This window comes from Rhineura floridana, chromosome 4 (assembly GCF_030035675.1).
Source record: "Rhineura floridana isolate rRhiFlo1 chromosome 4, rRhiFlo1.hap2, whole genome shotgun sequence".
Classification (NCBI taxonomy): Eukaryota; Metazoa; Chordata; class Lepidosauria; order Squamata; family Rhineuridae; genus Rhineura; species Rhineura floridana.
In genome coordinates this window covers 205,541,784-205,566,393 of record NC_084483.1, presented here as the reverse complement: position 1 = coordinate 205,566,393, position 24,610 = coordinate 205,541,784, and the positions used below count along the sequence as shown (strand labels likewise).

The window sequence follows — 24,610 nt, the reverse complement described above, 5'->3', positions numbered from 1 at the left end:
ACCTAGAACACAGCCTAGCAGCTAACTGGTAGCCAGTGCAATTCTTTCAGCAGTTGGGAAACGTGTTGGTAGTATTCTACCCCAGTGAGCAGTTGAGCTGTCTCATTTTGCAGTAGCTGCAGCTTCCAGGTGAGTCTCAAGGGCAGCCCCAACACACACGGCATTGTAGTAATCCAGTCTGTAGGTTACCAGCGGATGGATGACAGCGGCCAGGCTATCCTGGTCCAGAAACAGCTATAGCTATACCAAATGAAACTGGTAAAAGGCACTCCTAGCACTGAGGTCATTTGAACAGAGATGGATCCAGGAGCATCCCCAGACTATTAACTTGCTCTTTCAGGAGGAGTATGACCCCATCCAAAGTAGGTAATTGGCCAATTATCCAGATTCAGGAGCCACCCACCCACAACGCCTCTGTCTTGCCAAGATTCAGAGTCAGTTTATTAATCCTCATCCAACTCACCATCGAGTCCAGGTACCAGTCCAGGGCTTGCAAGGCCTCTCCCAATTCACAGTATAGAGAAATAGAGCTGGGTATCATCAGTGTATTGATAACATCTTGCCCCAGAACGCCTAATGATCACTCCCAATGGCTTCATGAAGATGTATTGGGAACAGGATGCTACCCTGTGGCAACCCTGGGCTGAGAGATTATCACCCATTGCTATTTTCTGAAACCAGCCCTGGAGACAGGACTGGAACCACTGTAGAACAGTGCCAGAGCTGGTTCAGGAAGATACCATGGTCAACAGTATTATCAAAAGCCACTGAGAGATCAAATAAGAATAACAGGGTCACACTCCCCCTTCCTTCTCTTGAAAAAGTTCATCAATTAGAGAAATCAAGGCCAAGTCAGTCCCATAACCTAGCCTGAACCCTGATTGGAATGGGCCAAGATAATTAGTTACATCCAAGAGCACTTGCAGCTGTTGCATCACAACCCTCTCCATCACCTTTCCCAGAAAGGTGGTATTCAGCTGGATGGTAGTTGTCACAACCCAGTGGATCCAGGATGGCTTTTTCAGGAGTGGTCAAATCACTGCCTCTTTTAAGTTGACAAAACTTATACTTTACCCAAGAAAAAACAAATCTCATACTTTACCCTAATTAGGACTCAATCACCCATTGCTATACTCCCTGGATAATTCTAGAATCATAGAATAGTTGAGTTGGAAGGGGCCTATAAGGCCATCAAGTCCAACCCCCTGCTCAGTGCAGGAATCCAAATCAAAGCTTATTAAAAGATGATGGTTAGAAGTAGGGTCCTTAAAAACTAGAAGACCTTCTGTGAGTAAGAACTGTGTAGATGAGAACTAATATATATAAAACCTTGTTGCTAACCATAAATGATGGTTGCCTTTATCATTACTGCTATTAAACATGCATTTAGCATTAACCCATGTTAGTTCTAGTACTGAAGATGTAAAGACTTGTTTTAATGGACTTGTTTCTGTGATACATTTTCATTCTTGACAGATAGCTATTTCCTTACCTCTTAGGTAAACACCATGTGAATGGAAACAGTATGGTTGAACCTTTTCCAGAGGGAATGCACATGGCGATATTTGGTAAGTTATCCTGTTTTTAATATTGACTATCCCTACAGCTCTTGATATGCACTTTGGAAAATTATTTACAATTATTTTTCCACCTTGTTGTTATTACATTTTACAACTCTTCTGTGACTCATTGAAGACTACTGTGTGAGCTTCAGGGCTGAGTAAGGTTTTGAGTATGAATCCACCAAACTTTATATCCTTGGGTACTATTCATGGTTTGTTTGGAGAAACAAATAGCGAGCTCGTGTTTAGATGACATGACAAGCCAAAGTTTGTGACTTGTTGCTTCCAGTGTGACACAGCCAAGAGGGAAGGAGGAGCAAAGTGGAGCTTTTGAGGAGTGTGCACCAGGACACTGCTAGTTCACATTAAAGCATAGTGGTTTAACTGTGGTCGAATCTCCGGTAAAAGGGGTCGAGGTCCACTCAGCCTTCCATCCATCCGTGGTCGGTAAAATGGGTACCCGGCATACGCTGGGGGGTAAAGAAAGGCCGGGGACGGAACTGGCAATCCCACCCCATATATACGGTCTGCCTATTAACGTCGCAAGACGTCACCCTAAGAGTTAGAAACGACTCGCACTATAAGTGCGGGGACACCTTTACCTTTAATGTGACATGTGAACACAGCCATAGACTTTCATTGATTTTCTCCTCCTATAAATTGCTAAGTTGCAAGACCTCTCTTGTGGTTTTGAGTGTCAGGGTCAAGATATAACATTTTGGGACTTGATAGCAAACAGATCCCCTCCAAGCATCCTGTTGAGAATCACTGCTTGTTGTTGTTATGTGCCTTCAAGTTGATTACGACTTATGGCGACCCTATGAATCAGCGACCTCCAAGAGCATCTGTCATGAACCACCCTGTTCAGATCTTGTAAGTTTAGGTCTGTGGCTTCCTTTATGGAATCAATCTGTCTCTTGTTTGGCCTTCCTCTTTTTCTACTCCCTTCTGATTTTCCCAGCAGCGTTATTGTCTTTTCTAGTGAATCAGGTCTTCTCATTATGTTTTCAAAGTATGATAGCCTCAGTGTCATCATTTTAGCTTCTAGTGACAGTTCTGGTTTGATCTGTTCTAACACCCAATTATTTGTCTTTTTTGCAGTCCATGGTATGCGCAAAGCTCTCCTCCAACACCACATTTCAAATGAGTTGATTTTTCTCTTATCCGCCTTTTTCACTGTCCAACTTTCACATCCATACATAGAGATCGGGAATACCATGGTCTGAATGATCCTGACTTTGGTGTTCAGTGATACATCTTTGCATTTGAGGACCTTTTCAATCACTGCTAAAGACAATCACTGGTAGAGACAAAAGGATAAAGAGTTCAGGTGACATTTCAATATATATGCCACCAATGTTCAGATATATCTACATACTTCAAAATAATTTCTTTATCAGTCTAATAAACTCATAATTATTTGTACTAGAACAAAAGAAAAGTAAAAGGTTTCCATTGAAAATGTTCCATTTTTGATCTGACATACTCATTTTACACTAGGCAAATGGTTATGTGAGGCATGAAGAAACAAAGGAATTGGGCTCCAGATACCTTCAAAACATTTGCAGTTACTGTGACATTACCAAGGACATTTTCTGAAGTACACTGTGCAATAATAAGGGGAACTGTCCTTGATTGAAGTTGCATTAACATTCTCTTATTTCAAAGGGCCACATATTTAACTTTTTATGCGTTCTCTCTGATACTTGTTTCTGAAGAAAAAGGCAATGCAACTGTAAACCCTGAGTGTATGTGTGGGTGGCCTCCTGGACTTTGTAGATCCTGTTTATGCCTTCTTTTATGGTCTGCTTCCCAAGGTACCATAAGTTGTATTTTTCATTCTGACAACATTTGGTATTTTATGCTTTATTTTTCATTTGCTCAGCTTGTATCTTCTTTATCCATCTTAATGCACACTGAGTGTGATGTCAGTGCGAATTGGTTTTTAACAGAGGCCTTTTGATTTGCAGAACACTATTTTCAGAAGCACAACATTCTTTTTAGAAGTGTAAAGTTCTTAAATATTATTCATGTAATAGTAGTGGGAACAGAGCACCTCCTTGGCTTCAAGGCAGAGCTAGGTAAACATATATATTGTATATCTTGTGATTTCTGTTCCTCTGGTGTGAGACTTCCATAACTAAGGGGTGAGTGTGTTGTGTTAGTGTGTCCCAATCATTTTTCCCATGGAAAGACTTGGTTGGCCATAATTGGGTGCAGAGAGGAATTTTCTCTTAAATCAGATTGCATGACACAGTGTGTCATTTAAATCTCTGTATATGTGCATGAATGCGCTTGCCTATGTATGTGCCACATTCCTCTGTAACAGGACAGAAAAAAAGAAAGTACTTTTCACACAGCACATAGTTAAACTGTGGAATTCACTCCTGCAAGAAGCAGTGATGGCCACCAACTTGGATGGCGTTAAAAGAGGATTAGATGAATTCATGGAGGTTAAGGCTGTCAGTGGCTACTAATCTTGATAGCTATGCTCTGCCTCCATGGTTGGAGGCAGTATGCTTTTGAATACCAGTTGCTGGAAACCCCAGTATGTGTACTCAGGTCCTGCTTGCAGGCTTCTCATGAGCATCTGTTTGGCCACTGTGAGAACAGGACGCTGGACTAGATTGGCCATTGGCCTGATCTTTTTATGTTCTCAACATACAGCTTGCATTCATTGCTCAAGGCATTTGGAACGACTTGTTTACTCGGTGCACCTGCTTTCTACCTCTGTCACATTGTGGTCTGGATTCTGTCAGGCCTCCTCAAATTATTATCCACCAAACTAAATGCACTTCACCAGCTGGTTAAGATAGCCTGCCAAGTGCTCAGAAAGACCTCCAGATGCACAGAGGTATGTTTCATTGAGCCCAAGACTTTATTGGGCTGAATAAAAGATGCCTTGGTGCACTCCTCTCTTCTTTCCAAGCATTTGGTGCCTTATCATTTCCTAACTCGTGTGTTTGCATTCTGAGGCAGGGAACAAAGCCAGGTGGTTTGGTAAGCTCCTGGTGGCCCACAGTATTTGGTAGGTAGGCTGTATTTGCTTGTGTATTCATGCCTTATGTTGACTTTTGAGGGGTTTGTGGAAGGGATGCTCGTGCCTTTGGTACTGAGTTGGATGAGATGGCCTCAGTCCTTTTCAACTCTACAAATCCACCAACAACTCTATGATTTCAGGACAAGATTTGGCAAGGTGCTACTAGCATAGCTCTGGGGTACACACTTCACTCCCAGAGCCTGTGGGCTCCTTGCCCTCTCTCTTTGCCACTGCTGGGATTGTTTGCCTGCTGCTGAGCCTGTCCTTTGTTCCAGTCCACAGAGCAGCTGAACAGTGTTTCTTCTTTCTATTCTGGACACTTCAGGGTATCTAAAGGACTGCCGTCTTGCATTTGAACCTGCCTAGCAATAAAGACATCTGTTGGAGACCCTTCTCTGCATGCTGTTGTCTTCTGAAGTTAGGGTGGTTGGTGACTGGAGAGTCTTTTCAGTGGCAGTGCCCTAATTATGGGTTTCCCTCCCTAAGCACTTGTGCCTGTTACCTTTTTTAGTATCTTTTAGGCACTGGATGAAATTCATCCTGGTCTCTAGGGCTTTCAGAGGCCTTTGATCTGTCCTTTAGGGTATTTGCTCCCTGTGGGTTTGGGTTTTATTGCCTCCTCATTTATTTTATTGCATTGCATTGCTTTGCATTCCACCTTTCCTCCAAGGAGCTCAAGGTGCCATACTTGGTTCTTCCCATCTCCATTTTATCCTCATATCAACCCTGTGAGGTAGGTTAGGCTGAGAGGCAGTGACTGGCACAAGGTCACCCAGTAAGCTTCATGACCGAGTGGGGATTTGAACTCTGATCTCCAGGGTCCTAGTCCAACACTTTAACCACATTATCAATTCATCCCCACCAGCTTTGTATGCTGATCAGCTTTGTATGCTGAAGGTCCCAGGTACAATCCCCAGCATCTCCAAGCAGGGCTAAGGAGACTTCTGTTTGGAACCCATGAGAACATATAACTGATCCAGCAGGGCTCTTCTTATCTAACCCAGCATCCTATTTACCACAGTGGCCAACCAGATGCCTATTGGAAGCATGAGCGCAATAGCCCCTTCCTCCGGTTGTTCCTGGTGACTGGGATTCGGATTCATGCTGTCTCTGATTTGGAGGCAGTATATAGCCACCGTGACTCGTAGCCATCAGCAGTCGTCCTCCATCTAATTAAACTCATCTAAGTTGGTGGCCATCTCCACCAGAGCTGGCTGAAGATGCTTTGCTCCCTGAGCCAAAGGATAAGATGGCGCCCCCTTCCCATTCTGTATTCCCTATTGCACCTGAGGCAGCAGCCCAGGAAAGACCATGTGGCTACAGAGAATAGCTGGGAGGCTCTGGAGGAATAGCCAAGGGCAGTAACTGCTGTCCCAGCTCCTCAAGATCTTGTTTCATGCTGCCTAGGATAAGTCCGGCTCTGATGACTATATCTTGTGATAGTGAATTCCATATTTAACTATGTGCTGTGTGAAGAAGTACTTCATCTTGTCTGTTCTGAGTCTGCCATATCCCAGCACCCCACTTGCTTGCCTTTTTATGCAAAGCTGGAGAACTGATGCCAGCTTAGACACTGCAGAGCTCAATACTGCAGCATCCAGTGCATTTCAGGGCATCTCTTTGGGTGCTTTCACACATGGGGCTAATAGCGCTAGTTTTCCGGATTAAAAAGTTAGCGCTTCGTTCCATATTTCAAAAATCCCTTTCACACTGCAGTTCCTGTTATACCGGCATTTTGCGCAACAGCCGTTCACACAGAGCACAGTTCCCCCCCCCCATTCAGCCTCACGCGACACCGGATGAGCTGGTTTGAGGCCTGTTCTTTTGGTGCATGGGGGGGTTGAAAGAGGCGCGATTGTGAACGCGATCAGCTGAGAGGCGCGGCAGCGCAGCAGCAGCAGCACAGGCTCTGCAGCGCAGGCTCCTCTCAGGAGCAGCTGGGATCGGCTGGGAGGCGCGGCGAGGGCTGTTGGTAAGGGCGGGAATGCACTGCATGCTGGGAGGGCTGTTGGTAACAGCGGGAACGCACTGTATGCTGGGATGCCTGAGCATCGGCAGCTAGTGCAAAACTCCTGCGATCTTCCATGTCCCCGGCCTTGCTATTGGAATTTATGAGGTATCATTTATTGCAGAATTTAGCTCTAAACTTCCGCTACATTCCACCAGAATTCCGGAGCTACCCGTTATGTCGTGTGAAAGCTCAAATTTTATGTGCAAATTAATAGGAAATAAATTGTCAGAATAACGGAATAAAGTGCAGTGTGAAAGCACCCTTTGACATGCACCCTCCAGTCTCCTTTGGAATAGAGCCTTTGAGTGTGTTGCGTGATCTGAGAAACTAACCTCAGTCCATCTGTTAATTGACTCAAGTATGATACACGTTCTAGGAAGTACAGTAAATGATCAGTTTTGATGCTAGGATTCTGACTCTGCATTCATGATGTTGTCGTATTTGGAGAACATACAGTGTTCCTGATGCTGCCTGAAACAGGCTACAGTTTCCATCTGGTTCCCAGGTGGTCTGCCATCCAGGCATTGCTTTGGGCTAGCTCTCCTGAGCTTTAGCTGTCGAATGTAATCATGTGCCTTCAAACTATTCACTGGGCTGTAGATATTACCACAGTGGTCAACAGTCTATTAATCCACTGCAGAGAGGTTGATAGCTTCCCATGGAAGGTTAGTTGAATATGTTTATTTTCCCTGGTATTTTACTCTACTGATGCTTTTAGTTTAAGGGCCCTAATGTTTAATTGTTGTTGCTGCCCTGGGCTCCTGCTGGGAGGAAGGGCGGGATATAAATCAAATCATAAATAAATAAATAAAATTATTGTTGTTTTATTGGGAAATAATGTTAAATTATACACTGCCCTGAAACCTGAATTAGGTAAAGGGAAGTATATAAGCATCATAATCATAGTGTAGTAACAATAATAAAAATTAAAGGGGTAGCAATGCATATCCATCTTGGGATATGTTGCACTTAAGACGTGGTATCTAAATTTAAAAAAAATAAGCAAATAAATAAATATAATAAATAATAGCAATCTGAGATGTGTGATCTAACACCAGTAGTTGGTCTCTTGGGTATGGTGTGCTGGACAAAGGCAGAATTCTGGGCTCTGAGGAGGGTAGGAGGTGACCCTGGCATTAATGGATGCAATGGGAAATGCATTTCCAGGCAGAGGATCAATGACGGGTGGGCTGCAGTCCCTGGTTTAGAATCCGTCTTGTATTTAGCAAAGAATCCCTTGCAGGCTTTTTTTTTCTCCAGTTCTTGGATCCTAAGGAGACCAGAAATGCCAGACTTCCTGGCTTCCAAATCCTCCAAGTGTTGCTCCAGAATTTGGGCCATGGCAAACAGGTGATGTGAAGAGCATCTGCTTTCATGAGGCCAATTCATGCAGGTAGTAACAAAGTGGGTGTCTTCTAATGAAGCACAAATGCTTCTCCATCTGCTGATTGTGTGAAGAGGTTTCTAATGTTGTGTTCTAACGTTGTGTTGATTTCAGGCGACAGCCAAACAGCTTGGGAAGCAAAGGTTTTTTTTTTTTTTTAATAATTTTTATTCAAATTTTCATACAACATACAAAACTAAACATTCAAAGACAAAAAACAAAATCAAAAATAATTGAACAAAAAGAAAAAAAAAATAAAGAATAAAATATTGACTTCCCATTTGTCACATATCAAATCAGTTATAAGTCTATAATATATAACAATCCTGTCTCTTAAATCATATTATAAAATCACTTTCCTCCAATAGTTATCTTACTTAATCATCAGATCTCATAAACATTACTTTGTTCTTTCCACAAAAAGTCAAAGAGAGGTTTCAGTTCTTTAAGAAATATATCTATCAATTTTTTTCCAAATAAGCATATCAATTAATCCATCTCATTACTAATTATAATAATCTTATTGTCATAACCATAGTCAAAATAAACATTTCAAACAATCCGTCTCATCAGAATCTGTTAGGTTCAATAATTTCAATAGCCATTATTCTATTATCCCTATTAGTTCCATCTTCCATCTTCCATCTTCGATAGTCCTGTTAAATCCAGTAATTTCAGTGTCCAATCTTCCGATAGTCCTGTTAAATCCAGTAATTTCAGTGTCCAATCTTCCATTATCAGTATTCCATAATAATCTTGCTGTCATAACCATAGTCATACAATAAGAGTCTGATGGGAATTACCTCTATCCCAGATATTATCTTGCCAACCATTCTGAATAGGTTGCTGAAATACTGCTGTAAGATCATATCTCTGTTCTTTTTTTCAAAATGCACTGGCTCATCTCTTGAAAGTTTTTCCATTGTCACATGGCTGCAGTTAATTCCATCCATCACATCATTCCAGTCCAGAAGATTATCCATGCCATTGATAACTTTCTCTCTAGAATCTTCCTTAGTTTCTTCAGAGATAACATTAAATTCCAAACAATAGATTTTATTTCTAAAATCCATAAGCTTCAAATCTTTTTCCTGTTCCACGTTTGTTCCAGTCTCCAGGGTCTCCTCTCTCACAGGGACCCCTATTTCTTTAAGCTCCTGTGACATTTTGCTCAATTCAATTATTCCAGTCTCCAGGGTCTCCTCTCTCACAGGGACCCCTATTTCTTTAAGCTCCTGTGTCATTTTACTCAATTCAATTTTCGGCTCCTTACAACCCTGTCGCAGGTCTTTTTCCTGTTCCACGTTTGTTCCAGTCTCCAGAGTCTCCTCTCTCACAGGGACCCCTATCATTTTGCTCATTTCAATTTTCAGCTCCTTACAACCCTGTCGCAGGGTTCGTTTCGTTATCTCAATTTCATCCATTATTTTCTGAAACATAGATACTTCCAGGTTCTCAGCCACTTTCTTAATTGCCATTTTAAAAGAAAAATATAAAAGAACCACTTCTTATTTCAGCAACAATTGGGTTAATACTCCAAACTTGGTGACATCACAGCGTAAACAGAACAGACAGCCTTATCTCTCCATGCTTAAGTAAACAAAATGCAGTTCCCAGGATCGAAACAATTAATGGCGTTGTGAGAAAACAGATTCGTCAAAATAAAATGAACTAGGAAAAAAGTAATCCCAGACAATATAATATTCTTCAGAATAAAAATCAGGAATAGAAATCCCTCTTCCGTGTATATCTTTAGGGTGCAAATCCAGGACAGCTTTTTGCAACAAAAACAGAGATAAGCTATTAATTAGTGAATAGCAGAGAGAAGTTATGGCTCCCCGGTGAGATGTCAAAAACTGATCAATCTGGCAAATCTCTTTTAAACAGCAACAATTTAAGTCAAGTAAAAGAAAAATATAGAAAGAAGGGTGCTTGCCTGTTAGTGCGTTCTCTCTTTGAAGAAAAGATGAACGTTCGCTTTATCAGATAGAGCTTGTTGTTGAAAATCCGTCCCACCTTCGTCGGCTGGACCTCGTCCCACAAATTAATGAGATCTGGTCGTCCCAACAAAAATAGGCTTTGAGGTTAATCTCTTCGTTTCTCCCTACCCGGGAGAAGTTTAATCAGTCAAAAAAAAAAAAAATCTGACTGATATATCTGAATAAGCTTCTTTTGAGGCAGGAGCCCGTCTCAAAAGCAGGCACAGGCTAAGTCACCCTTCCCGGAAGCAAAGGTTTTTGAGACCCAGAATACAATTCCACACAGTCTCCCTTCAGTTTTTTATACATTGCTGGATACAGAATATTCTGGATGTACAATTATTCTTAGATTGTCATTATATTGCCTTTTTGTTTTAGTACATTTCAACCAGCAACAAAGATAGGAGCCAGCCAGAGTAAATGACTTAGTTTGAAGTTGGTTTCTGAAGTTTCAGAGGAGGCCATGCCTTTGTGATCTGTTTGATGGCAGGTATGCCTTTGTTCTTAATGGAGATTTCAAAGAAATGTTGAAATTGGCAGAAGGCAGCAGAGTATTTCTGATTCACTCCTAGAGAGGACTTGGCGTGAAACACTTTAAAAAAGAAAAGAAATGAAAACAGAATGCATCTTGGGATGTCCAGTAGAATCCAACCCTAAACATCAAGGTGGAAAGCATCTCACAGTTTAAAAAAGAAACCCAGTGAGATTGGGAAGCCATAGTATAAATCAGTAGCACCAGTCTTTTTGGGTCAGTGGGCACATCTGGAATTTTGATAAAGTGCTGTGGGTGCCAGTTTCATAATTGCTGTCTTGGGATGTGGCATAACACAAAATAGCTGCCATGGGGCCACAACCAGAGCTTGGAAAAGTTACTTTTTTGAACTGCAACTCCCATCAGCCCAGTCCAGTAGCCATGCTGGCTGGGGCTGATGGGAGTTGTAGTTCAAAAAAGTAACTTTTCCAAGCTCCACAACATAACACAAGACGGCTTCCACATATAAAAGAGCAGAAAAGGAGACTTGAACACAAAATGGTACAGGCATGTCTCCATGCCTCCCCCTGCTGCCGCCAAATCAGTTGCAAAAAAGACACCTACAGCAGCCACTACCATGCTTGCTCACAGCTCTCTGCATCTCTCCTCTGTTCAGAATGGAAGGGAGGGTGGATGTCCAGTCTTGACATCTAGTGATATGTGGGAATAAGTGGCTGTGTTCAGTGCAGGAGATGCTGAGTCCAGTATAAACAAGAACTGAACAGGAAGAGGAAGCAATCTCTCATGCATTGTGGATTTTTGAGGGAATATTTCCTGAGTAAATTACTAATTACCTAGAGAGGTAGCAGGCTCTCCAATACTAGAGGCATTCACTGGAGACATTTTAGCATGTGTTTTAAATTGTTTTTAAAAGATGTGTTTTTAAATTTGTATATTTGTTTTTAATGTTTTTAGTTATTGTAAACCGCCCAGAGAGCTTCGGCTATGGGGCGGTATATAAGTACAATAAATAAATAAATGAATAAATAAGAGCCACCTGGACAGCCATCTGTCGGGAATGCTTTGATTTAGATTCCTGCATTGAGCAGGGGGTTGGACTTGATGACCTTGTAGGCCCCTTCCAACTCTAATATTCTATGATTCTCTGAGTGCTTTTATGGGCATCATCAGAAGTGCCATGTTAGTGACCTGTGGTTTAAACTAACTTAGAAAAGTTAAGAATGCGAGTACCCTGCTGGATAAGACCAAGACCTTTCTAATTAAACATTCTTCTCCTACAGTGGCCAGGAATATGTGTTTTGGAAGCCCCCACGCACAGCATGAGCACAATTCACTCTCCCTCTTGCCATCCCCTTCAACTGGTATTCAGAGGCATACTGTCTCTGAACCTGGATAGTAGCACACAGCCATAAAGACTAGTCATCGATGGCTTATTTCTCCATGAATTTACTAGTACTATTTTAAAGCCGACCAGATCCCATAGTTTAACCATGCACCGTGTGAAGAATGCCTTCCTTTTTCAGTCCTGAACCTCCCACCATTCAGCTTCATTGGTTGACCCTGGGTTCTAGTATCCACTTTCTTCACACTGGATAATTTTATGCACCTCTGTCATATCCCTGCTTCCTCACCTTTTCTTCTAAACTGAAAAGCCTCAAATGTTGTAACCTTTCCTCACAGGAGAGTTACTCCAACGCTTTGATCATTTTGATTGCCTTTGAGGTGCAGGACCGGAACTATTGTGCATGTTGAGATTAGCATGTTGCAACTCCATGGATGAAGCTACCTTATACTGAATCAGACTACTGGTCTACCTAGGCTACTGCCTATGTTGACTGATAAGTTCTCTCCACGGTCTCAGAGAGGAGTCATTCCTTGCCCTGTTGCAAAGCAAACCTAAAATTTCTCAAGATGTTTGCCGATTCCTTGGGACAACCTTGGGTTTGAGGATAACCTAATTCTCTCCAGTTCTAATCGTAGTTTTTATTCTAATGTGGTTCATGATGCTAACACCTACTGGCTATCATCCAAAAGTAGGTTAAATTATGAGGTTCCTCTAGGCATCTTTATAATAAGGGGGAAATGGTGGCTTTCATATGCAAATGTCTGTCCTATTATTCAAATAGATCCACAAGGAACAGCTCTCACTTTCTGAAGTCTGAGCGTGGTATTCAATGCTAGGCCTACTCAAAGTAGACCCATTGAACTTAATAGACACAACTAACTATGGAATTATGTTTGTGACGAGGTGCGCCTGGCGCCAACACTGTTATCTTTTTGGCGCCAGGTCAAGACTTTCCTCTTCTCCCAGGCATTTTAGCATGTGGTTTTAAATTGCTTTTTAAAAAAGTGTTTTTAAATTTGTATATTTGTTTTTAATGTTTTTAATTGTTGTAAACCGCCCAGAGAGCTTCAGCTATGGGGGGTATACAAATGCAATAAATAAATATAAATAAACGTACGTTCATTAATTTCAGCGGGTCTTCTCTGAGTAGGACTTAGTTGAATACAACCATGAGCTATGAACTAGATAATACCATAGAAGACATGAAGACTATTTACTAGAAATGTAGAACGTCTGACTTTTAGGAAGGAAACAAGAAAGACACTTTTCCTGCTTCCATATTCAGCCTTTTCCCTAATTAAGTTAGCATTTTTTTACGTTAATGGCTGACAAGGCAAAGGACCACAGGATAAATGGATTCAAGATGGCTCTTATTGTACTATTGTTGTTTTTCCTATTTCATGTGTTACGTGTTGGGAGCATTTTTAGACTATGCCCTGCTTATATGCAGATATTAGCTAACTTGTAACTGCAACACTTTGAACTGGTGGAACTCTGTTGAAGTTAGTGGAATTTTGCTGAGTTGAGGCTCTGACTTAATGGCTTACTGGCCATGTCAGTGACTAAATGCTTCATTTTTATGTGCACTTTGAATATTATTTGCATGCATAAATTGACTAGCCTGAAAAGGTTCTCCCTCCCTCCCCCCCCGAATTTCTGTATGATCTCTAATTTAGTTAATTATTGCTCTGCCACCTTTAAATATTGCAGATGCCAGGAAGCAGAACATTAAATGAATGTTTGCCATTAATACAAATTATTGTGTTTTGACAGTTTGCTAATCAGCTAAAAGAAAATTATGCTGTAAAAAATATGTACAATTGCCATTTAACCAACCCTAAGGCTTTTACATGGATGAGGATTCTCACTAAAGGTTGTGAATTTTGAAAGCAATTTTTGGGAAAATGGGCCAGCTCAAGTGAAGAAGTTTTTAAAAGCATGTGTTTATAAAGAAAACTGAATTCACTAGGATTCACACATTTGCAACAAATCTGCTTTATCAGAGGGAGTACGACCTCATCCATAGCAACTAACCATTAGGAGGCATAGGATGTAGTTTCCTGTTTAGTTAGTTTAAAGTTGCAGTGCTGTTACTTGGGATGGAGGAGAAATTCGATTCAGTCCGCATTTGAAGGCAGACCTATCTAATTTGCTTTCCAAAACGACACATGAACCAAAGCATAGCCGTCCTTCAAAATGTGCATTTTTCCAAAGTTTGCAAGGGAGTTCTCTAGCTGAGTAACGTGTAAAACAAGAATTAATGTACTAGGGTAAAGTTTGCGTAGAAATGAATCTATTAGTGAAAATAACATACCAAAATGCATTACATTAGGAACATTGTTTTAATAACAACATTCATGGGGATTGTCATTCACATTAAATCCCCATTTTCCCCATATTGCACGTGGCATTCACTATATTTACCTGTTAAAAGATGTTTTAGAAACCAAAAGATTTGGTTCTAAAAGATGTTTTAGAATTGCTTTTAATATGTTTTCTTTATTAATATGTTTTTAACTCTTTTTTTAAAGAAAAAGATGTTTCTAAAGCTTTTCTTTTAAAATGTTTTTAACGTTTTGTTTTAATGTATTTTAAGGTCTTTTTATGATGTTTTAAAGTGTTTTTAGCGTTTCTGTTTGCTGCCCATGGCTCCTGCTGGGAGGAAGGGCGGGATATAAATCAAATAATAAATAAATAAATAAAATGCATTTTTAGAGTCTGTAGCTGTCTTGTGTCTCCCAAGTGACAAAACAACTGAAACCTCTTTTTAAAAATTCCAATACAAAAACAGGATTGTGTTGGGATTGTGGTTTTTAGTGCTGCTGTTGTTTTTGTTTTTGTTGTGGTGGTTTAAAAATAGTTTGTGTATTTTATTTTTAGTTGCATCATATGACACCTTGAACATGTAAATGCTTTATAACAATAATGTTTTCTGTTCCAGGGATGGGCTGTTTCTGGGGGGCAGAGAGGAAATTTTGGAGGCAGAAAGGAGTCTACTCAACTCAGGTGGGTTATGCAGGAGGACACACCCCGAATCCCACCTATGAAGAGGTCTGTTCAGGTAGGATTGATTCTTGCATGGACCATAAACCTTCTATTGAAGCATTATGATTTTAAAAAATACCCCACCCCCAAACAAACAGGTGGTTAAGAATAATTTATAGAAGTGAGGTTACTGGCATATTATCATCCCAAAGCTGCCTTATACTGACCAGACTATCAGTCTATCTAGCGCAGAACTTTCTGCTCTGGCCTGCAAGGATTTAGGCAGAATCCTTTGACAGTTTTGCCATGAGAGATTGATTTAGCTGGAGATGCATGCCAGACAATCAGTATGCAAAGGAGGTGTTCTGATACTGGGCTATGGCTGGTCTGCGTGTGTGTTCTGCACTGAAAGCTAAAATAAAATGAATAAAATGAAAACTCCATTAAGGTAACCCAAATTCTATGCCAAGAAAAGGGAGAATTCCACAACTCATATACATTGTGACAGTTATGCAAATTTGCCCAGATTTATTTGTTTTGCCTCCTTCTCTGCTTCTGTTAACAATGTGGGATTGCGGAAACTGTGGAAATGTGCTCAGCAACATGCCTCCCCCCCCCCCATTTTTCATTGGGGATTGCATGCAATCTGTCAAAGTTAGGAAATTTTCCTTTTTTGATAAAAGAAAGCAAAGTACAAGCCCACCTTATGTCAGGCTATGATGCATTTGTAGGTCCTGGCCTGCTAGTAGAAGACCAATGTCTTAAGGTGCTACAGCACCAGTGACTTCTTGTGGGTGCCTGGACTTTGACTGAGTCAGCCCAACAGGGACCAGACGGTCCAAACATATAAAACCGATTCTGGCCCGCTTGCATTGGCTGCCTGTATCTTTCTGAGCGCAATTCAAGGTGCTGGTTTTGACCTATAAAGCCTTACATGGCTTGGAACCACAATACCTGATGGAACGCCTTTCCCGATACGAACCCACCCGTACACTACGCTCAACATCTAAGGCCTTCCTCCGGGTGCCTACTCTGAGGGAAGCTGGGAGGCTGGCAACAAGGGAGAGGGTCTTCTCAGTGGTGGCCCCCAAATTATGGAATGATCTCCCTGACGAGGTGTGCCTGGCGCCAACACTGTTATCTTTTCAGTGCCAGGTCAAGACTTTCCTCTTCTCCCAGGCATTTTAGCATTTTAGCGTGTGTTTTAAATTGTTTTAAATGTTTAAATTGTGTTTTAAATTGTTTTTAAAATATGTGTTTTTAAATTTGTATATTTGTTTTGATGTTTTTAGTTACTGTAAACCGCCCAGAGAGCTTCTGCTATGGGGCGGTATATAAGTACAATAAATAAATAAATAAATAAATAACTGCCCAGACAACCCAAAAAGTCACTTTATGGCAGTAGTGTTTTTAGGACTGCAAAATGGGGAAGGGCCATAGCCCAGTAGTAGAGCGTCTGCCGCGCATACCAGAATTCCTAGGTTCAGCCCCTGGCATCTCCAGGAACAGCTGGGGAAAGGCTCATTTCGGAAACCCTGGTGAACCGTTCCCAGTCAGATAATGCTGAGTTAGGACTGCGTTGGTTTTGCGCTGAGCTGGGGGGAATTGTTTGAGGCAGACCCCCGGCTCCACCAGCAGAAGCCCCCCATCCCGGCTGAGCTGCGGCGCCGCCAGGACCGTGCCAGCACCGCTGAGGGTCTGCCAAGGGACTGCCAGCCCAGTGGATGGAGAGCTGGCGGAAGCTGACAGTAGCCCCAAATCCGGGGTGCTCCAGGGGTGTGGTGAGGGAGGAACCACGGGGGAGGGAACTTATGCAAGATCTGACTCCTCCTTGGAGCGCTCCCTCGAGTTCCTCTCCACATGAGAATTCCACTGCCAAAAAGGCTGGTGGAGTAAAGTAAAGTAATGATAATGATGGTCTACGGGGAGTGGTTACTCCCTGGTAGGCATACTTGTGGGAGCCAGCTCTTCCCGTCCAGCTCTCACACGCAGCTTCCAAAGGAGCCTCCATTCAGCTGGGCCGGTGGCTCCAAGCAGCAAGTGGATGTCGTGGAGCTTCCCACTGACTCCTCCTCTGCTGCCCCCCCTCCTGCCAGCTACCCATAAATTGGATTGAGCTGTTAGATGAGCTAATGGTCTGACTCAGTATAAGCTGACCTTGTATGTTCCTAAACGAAGCAGTATGCAATCAAGGATTGTGCACTAGGAGCCTTTCCAATAAGGCATAGGAGGCTTGGTGCAATTTGAATTGTTCCTGGCCGAAAAGGACCTAAAAGTTGTGTCCCAGCCTCTGTGCTATTACAGCTGTGATACAATGGAGCACCAGAGTTCCTGTGGCTGGTCCAGATCTTGCCTTGACTAAAAGAAATGAGGCGTTTTATTATCACAGGCTACAAAAGTGTCTTTATCTCACACAAACTGTGCCTCAAAACAAGATCCTCTGTGTCCTAAATTATATCCACAAGACACTTGAAGCCTTTCACAGATTAAATAGCTTATTTTGAGTTTAGTGCACTATTAGTGGAAACTGGGAAGAAACATGAGTTATACACTATGATTTTAGGAACGGTTAATGCATAGCATCTTTGCTGGTGGCAAGATGGATGCCATGTTGCATTCAACTGAAGGCACAATTGGCCTGGTGAGATTTCTGAAGCTGATAAGTACTCTGATAGGGAATTATTTTTACATCACAGCAAATTGTCCTACAGATGCAAATCTGAAAAAGACATTTGCAATGGATAAGTGTTTTGGGCTATTTCCAGTGCCTTTTACTCAATACACGAATACACATTTTTTGGCAACCATTATATGAAACTCATGATGTTCATTCAGTACGAAATATCTCTTCATAGTTTGCTTACAGATGTTCAGAACAATTCTTTGTTTATCAATGTATTCATAAGCTATTTGAAATCTGCACATCTCAAGTGGAACTGAAATCTGATGGAGGGGGGATGCTTGGTGGTTCATCAGCTGCTTCACTGCAATTACCTCCCCTCCCCCCTCCCCACACACTACTTGAAATCAGAATGTTTTTATATTATATTTCTGATTCAAACTTGGATATGTAACCATGTAATTTTCTGGAATTTAGTGTAGCTTTTAAAAAAGTAATTATATGGGGGAACATGTGCTTTAAACGTTATTTATCTTCTAGTTATATTACCCCAAAAGTCATTTGGTTGCCCTGTGTTTAATCTAGTCACCCTCTAATGCTTTTTCCTAACAGCTGTCGGTTTATCTTTTCATATGTGTGAGTGATCTTTGAAAATTAATAGTAATTTAAATGTGTGCATCCTTCATACAGCATTGTGTGACAAATTATGCTGGTCACACAATTAGCTTTTTTGGGGGTGATATCCCCTTTCTAGAGTTTTGTGTTAACTGGGGAATGCTTCTTAACCATGACATTATTTTCATTCCATGCCACCTCCTATATCACTATTCGATATCACTATTCAAGTCTTTAAAAATGAATAAATAATGAAACTTTAATAGCTCCAGCTGGTCAGTGGGTCTCACCTCAGAACAGGTAGAAATTTATTTATAAAAAAAACTTACTCGCATAAGCTTCTAGGGCAGGTTACAACAATATAATATATAAAAATAAGTAAAACAGTTCCAAACAAGAACAGAACAGTATAGATTAAACAAAAGACCTTCTGTCAAAGGCCAGGGTAAAGAGGTATATATGTAAAATTGTTGTAATTGTTGTAAACCGCCCAGAGAGCTTTGGCTTTTTTAAAATGATGTTTTAAAGTGTTCTTAGCGTTTCTGTTTGCCGCTTTGGGCTCCTGCTGCGAGGAAGGGCGGGATATAAATCAAATAATAAATAAATAAATAAATTTTAAAAATGTAATAAATAATAATAATAAAAATATGGTGCAAGCAGGACCTGAGCGCAAAAGCACTCTCCCCTCCTGTGGTTTCCAGCAACTTGGTATTCAGAAGCATGCTGCCTCCGACTGTGGAGGGAGCAGCCATTGTCTTATCCTCCATGGATTGTCTAATCCTCTGTCCAGGTTGGTGGCTGTCACTGCCTCCTGTGGGATTGAATTCCACAGCTTAACTAACTACGCACTGTGTGCAGAAGTACTTTTTTCTGTCTTGAATCTTTCAACACTTAGCTTCATTAGTTGTCCATGAGCTTAAGTGTTATGAGTGAGGGAGTAAAACTTTCCTCTGTCCACCAAAGAACCATGCCCCAAACCCCCAATTCTCTGAGCTACTCCAGAAAGATAGTGTCGTCAATGGTGTTGAAAACCGCCAAAAGGTCAAAGAGCACTCCCCCATCCCTCCCCTTATAAATGCCATCAACTAGGGTGACCAAGATGGTTTCTGTGCTATGACCGGGCCTGAAGCTGGACTGAAATGGATCCAGATAATCAGTTTCCTTCAACATGTCTAGGCTGCTGCCACCCTCTCAAGCACCTTGTCCCAAAGGGGGATATTTGCCACTGGGCAATAGCTATTGAACACTTCTGGGTCTTAAGTAAGGGACACACCACCACCTCCTGCAAGACAGATGCTACCTCTCCCTTTTCCAGGGAAGCATTAATCATTCAGGTCAATCCTCTACATCTAGCTCCAAGAAGCCAAGGTGGGGATGGTTCAAGGCGGCAAGGGGTCAGCTGCACTTCTTCAAGCAGCTTGTCCACATCCTCAGCTGCAATGATTGAAACTGTTCCAGTACAGATGGAATAAACAGAGCTCTGGATGCTTCCATTGGGCTTCCTCTAACTGTGGTGTCCCACTTCGTCGGAATCTGAGTGGTTTTTCTCCGTAAAATGTCTTGAAAATTTGTCACAGCAGACTGCTGAGGGTGTCAGAGCAATGCTGTCTTGGCCAAATGACAAAAGCCTGTTTGCCACTTGGAAAACCTCTACCAGATGGCTACTTCCAGATGCAATGGTTGTGGAGGAATATGCTTTCTTCATCTCTGTCAATGCCACTTGTGCTCTCATTTGTGTCAGTCAGGTTCATGCTGAAATTTACATCAACTGTGATCTAGCCGTTGACCCTTCCACTTAGTTGCATGCAGGTCACTAGAATTCCACTACACTTTTCACAGTAACAGGAAAAGCACCAAAGAGCAATCGTATCAATGGCTCTATGCATCTCACCATTCTATAATGTAATGAGAACCTCGACAAGAGTACCAGCCATGTCAGCTGGACAATTCCCCAGAGCATTCAGGAAACCATAAGATTCCATATGTCCCCATGAGTGGACCATTTCAGTTGGTCCCCCATCTGTGCAGAGTGGAGTAGCTACGTTGTGCCCAAATCTCACCAGTAAGTGACCTGTCTGTCGCAACAAATCCCCCAACCAATGGAATATTTCCAATCCTCTCTGTGGCAAAGAATAGGTTGAGAGTATGACTAGCCACGTGTGTCAGGCAAATGTTGTATTGAGACAGCTCCTTGGTTGTCATGGAGGCCATGAGGTCTCAAGCTGGCCCATTTGGCAAGGATGTTGAAGTTCCTCAACACTGCCATGAAGGGGTTCTTCAGCACCATATCTGAGACTTCCTCCACTTGTTCAAACAGGGAAGTTACAGTGTTGTGTAGTGGGCCATAACAACATCCTGTTCTGTCTCTCAGGCACAGTAGCATAAGGATTCCCCTAAACTTAGACACAATGCAGATTGGTCTTCTAGTGAGGGAGATGGAACTTGAATGATTGCAGCCCCCCTCTCCCTGCCTCATTGACCTGGAATGGGGTTGCATCAAGTAGCCAAACAGACACAGCTGGGCTAATATAGAGCCACCCAGCTCATCCATCTAGGCCTTGGCTATACATGCCAGGCTGGCCCCATCACCCACAATCTAACAGTGAAAGATAGACATTTTATTCTGGGCAGACCTATCTAGAGTGACAGTTGCTTCCTAATATTACCTGGGACGGCTGTAACTTGGGTGTTATACCTGAAGTTATGAAATTGGCTCCAGGCAGTTGCTTGTATAGAAAGCTTTGGCCCAACTATTGTTTTACATATTGCCATGTGAAAAATGTGCTTGCACACATGGGTGGCACAAAAAGAGACACCTGAGCCCCTTCTTTCTAAAGGAGGTCCATTACACTTCCCATGTTAATTACCTCTTTCTTAGCAGGCTAAAACAAAATCAGCACATTTTCCTCCTCTCTCCCTTCCAGTTCCATCCATCCTGTACATAGGAGGTTCCCCCCGCACTTAGGATATTCAACTATCATGGGGTCTATTTAATAGTAATCTGTATTGGTGCTACACTTATATATGTAATATCATGTATTTTTTGTAACATTTGTAGTTTAAGCTTATTTTGTATTACTTTATATTTTGTAGCATTATAGGATGATAGTATGATTACTGTATATTTTTGTCATTTCTATGGTTGTAAGCTGCTTTGAGTGCAGTGATGTGGAAAGGCAGTATACAAGTTAAAAATGAAATGAAATGAAAAACTATGGAATGCTTGAAAAGAAATGGGGGTGCCACTGCATCTGATTGTCCTGATGGGCAACCTATACTCTGGACAAGAGGCTACTGTAAGGACAGAATATGGAGAAACCAATTGGTTTTCCATCGGAAAGGGTGTGAGACAGGGGTGTATTTTATCACCCTATTTGTTTAATCTATATGCAGAACATATCATATGGAAAGCGGGATTGGACCAAGATGAAGGAGTCGTGGAAATTGGAGGGAGAAATACCAATAATTTAAGATATGCAGACAATACCATATTATTAGCAGAAACCAATAACGATTTGAAATGAATGCTGATGAAAGTTAAAGAGGAAAGCACAAAAGCAGGACTACAGCTGAACATGAATAAGACTAAAGTAGTGACAACAGAAGATTTATGTAACTTTAAAGTTGACAACAAGGACATTGAACTTGTCAAGGATTATCAATTCCTTGGCACAGTCATTAACCCAAATGGAGACAATAGTCAAGAAATCAGAAAAAGGCTAGGACTGGGGAGGGCAGCTGTGAGAGAACTAGAAAAGATCCTCAAATGCAAAAATGTATCACTGAACACCAAAGTCAGGATCATTCAGACCATGGTATTCCCGATCTCTATGTATGGATGTGAAAGTTGGACAGTGAAAAAAGCAGATAAGAGAAAAATCAACGCATTTGAAATGTGGTGGAGGAGAGCTTTGCGCATACCACGGACCACAAAAAAGACAAATAATTGGGTGTTAGAACAAATTAAACCAGAATTATCACTAGAAGCTAAAATGATGAAACTGAGGTTCAACTACTTTGAACACATAATGAGAAGACATGATTCACTAGAAAAGACAATAATGCTGGGAAAAACAGAAGGGAGTAGAAAAAGAGGAAGGCCAGACAAGAGATGGATTGATTCCATAAAGGAAGCCACAGACCTGAACTTACAAGATCTGAATAGGGTGGTTCATGACAGATGCTCTTGGAGGTCACTGATTGATAGGGTCGCCATAAGTCCCAGTCGACTTGAAGGCACATAATAACAACAATAACTTGGAGAAAAAGACATTACTGTCCTAGCAATATAACTGAGACGTTATTACATTTTTCCAGATGTCTAGCTTTCCACGATGCTTTAGTTGCATAATTAAAGTACAAACATTATCCTCATTTTCTATAGCTTCTAAGGATACCTGAAGGGTTTTGAGAACAGACTCTGAAGAAGATCACAAGATTAAAGTCTTCAGACAGTAATGAGTGTGGTTCAGAACATTTCCTTTTATTGTTCAGGCCATTGTTGAGAGAATGGATTCCTGTTGGGGTTTTGTCCATACTCTTTACAGCCTCTCTTATAAGAAAAGGGTGTAAGGATTTAATTGACTGATTTACAGATTCTGTGGAGCCCTGATTATTCCAAATTCGTCTCCCTTTTCGGCTGTACCTTTCTCTCACATTCCCTGCTTAGCCTCCCTCACCTGGGCTGAAGGGTGAACAGGTCAAAGCTGTCAAAAGTGCTTTGTATGATTAGAGGGAAGCTTAGGTGTTGGCATTGGAAAGAACCTCTAGGCATTACCATTCCCCATTATTTTATTGTAGTAAATAAGGAAATTTATTGGACAAAAGAAGTTTAAAACTCTTTTCCTGAGGAACTCCAGGGTTTCTTGATGAGAAGATTAGTAAGAGCAGAGATGAGCTTCCTTGAGAGACAGCTTTCCCCTGCAATGTGAAGCCATGGAGGAGGGATGGATCTGTTCTTGGGAACAGTCCTCATAGGGACAAAAATTGGCACAAAAGCCTTCACAAGTACCACATCAAGTTACTGTGCCCCCCAGAACATGCTCCAGAATTTGCTGTAACTTACAGGTTCCTCAGTTGTCAAACTGATGTGGAAAATGATCCCAGTACACAAACTCTGATGCTGAGTAAATGGTAGACATTAAGTGTATTTGCATATCTGCCCTTCAATTTGCTAAAACCTGAAGTTTCAAAAAACTAATGATTGTGGTGAAAACAGGCAGGGAGACTGGTGTGACTGAGGCCATGAAGATTGCATTGTTGTTTTTCAAGGGGGAACAGTGCTGAGTTCTGCTGTTACCTCCCACAATTTCTGCTTAGACATAGAAAGCTGCGATTTATGTGTGTACTCTGGAGGCATGCTAGACTTAAACTTCCCTATCAGCATTAGGTGGCCTCTAAGAAATGGCAGTCAGTATCAATCTTCCCCATGCAGATGCCTCCAGATGTTTTGGACTACAACTCCCATCAGCCCTACCCAGCACAGCCGTAGTGGGTGGAGTTGATGAGAGTTCTGGTTTGGAGGCCTTCCGCTTGGGAAAGATTGACTGGCATTGTTTCCTCCTTCAGTGTTAATAAATAGTTGCCATACTAACAGCTCTGTACAGGTGCTAGACCAGAGTAGGTAACTTATTTTTGTTTTCTTTTAATTTATTTGGGTATTTGTGCATCACAAATTGAAATAATAAAACACTGCTTTCACAAGCAGGATTGGACCAAGATGAAGGAGGTGTGAAAATTGGAGGGAGAAATATCAATAATTTAAGATATGCAGACGATACCATACTGCTAGTAATGAAACCAGTAATGATTTGAAATGAGTGCTGATGACAGTGAAAGAGGAAAGCACAAAAGCAGGACTATAGCTGAACGTCAAAAAGACTAAAGTAATGACAACAGAAGATTTATGTAACTTTAAAGTTGACAACGAGAACATTGAATTTGTCAGGAATTATCAATACCTCGGCACAGTCATCAACCAAAATTGAGACAATAGTCAAGAAATTAGAAGAAGGCTAAGACTGGGGATGGCAGCTGTGAGAGAACTAGAAAAGGTCCTCAAATGCAAAGACGTATCACTGAACACTAAAGTCAGGATCATTCAGACCATGGTATTCCCCATCTGTACGTATGGATGTGAAAGTTGGACAGTGAAAAAAGGCAGATAAGAGAAAAATCAACTCATCTGAAATGTGGTGGTGGAGGAGAGCTTTGCAGATACCATGGACTGCAAAAAAGACAAATAATTGGGTGTTAGAACAAATTAAACCAGAACTATCACTAGAAGCTAAAATGATGGAACTGAGGTTATCATACTTGGAACACATAATGAGAAGACATGATTCACTAGAAAAGACAATAATGCAGGGGAAAACAGAAGGGAGTAGAAAAAGAGGAAGGCCAAAGAAGAGATGGATTGATTCTATAAGGGAAACCACAGACCTGAACTTACAAGATCTGAACAGGGTGGTTTATAACAGATGCTCTTGGAGGTCGCTGTTTCATCGGGTCGCCATAAGTCGTAATCGACTTGAAGGCACATAAGAACTGTATTTTGTTTTGATAAAAATTAATATT

General features: G+C 41.5%; 1 protein-coding gene across 2 annotated transcripts in view; it reads left to right on the top strand.

The window, feature by feature from the left end:
* Positions 1-24,610, top strand: part of MSRA (methionine sulfoxide reductase A) — a 296,741-nt gene that overhangs the window by 113,752 nt on the left and 158,379 nt on the right. For both annotated transcript variants that reach the window (XM_061625813.1, XM_061625814.1), the window contains exons 2-3: positions 1,500-1,568; positions 14,756-14,875. In XM_061625813.1, the coding sequence (XP_061481797.1) occupies positions 1,500-1,568; positions 14,756-14,875 (189 nt within the window). The remainder of the gene's footprint in view (positions 1-1,499; positions 1,569-14,755; positions 14,876-24,610) is intronic.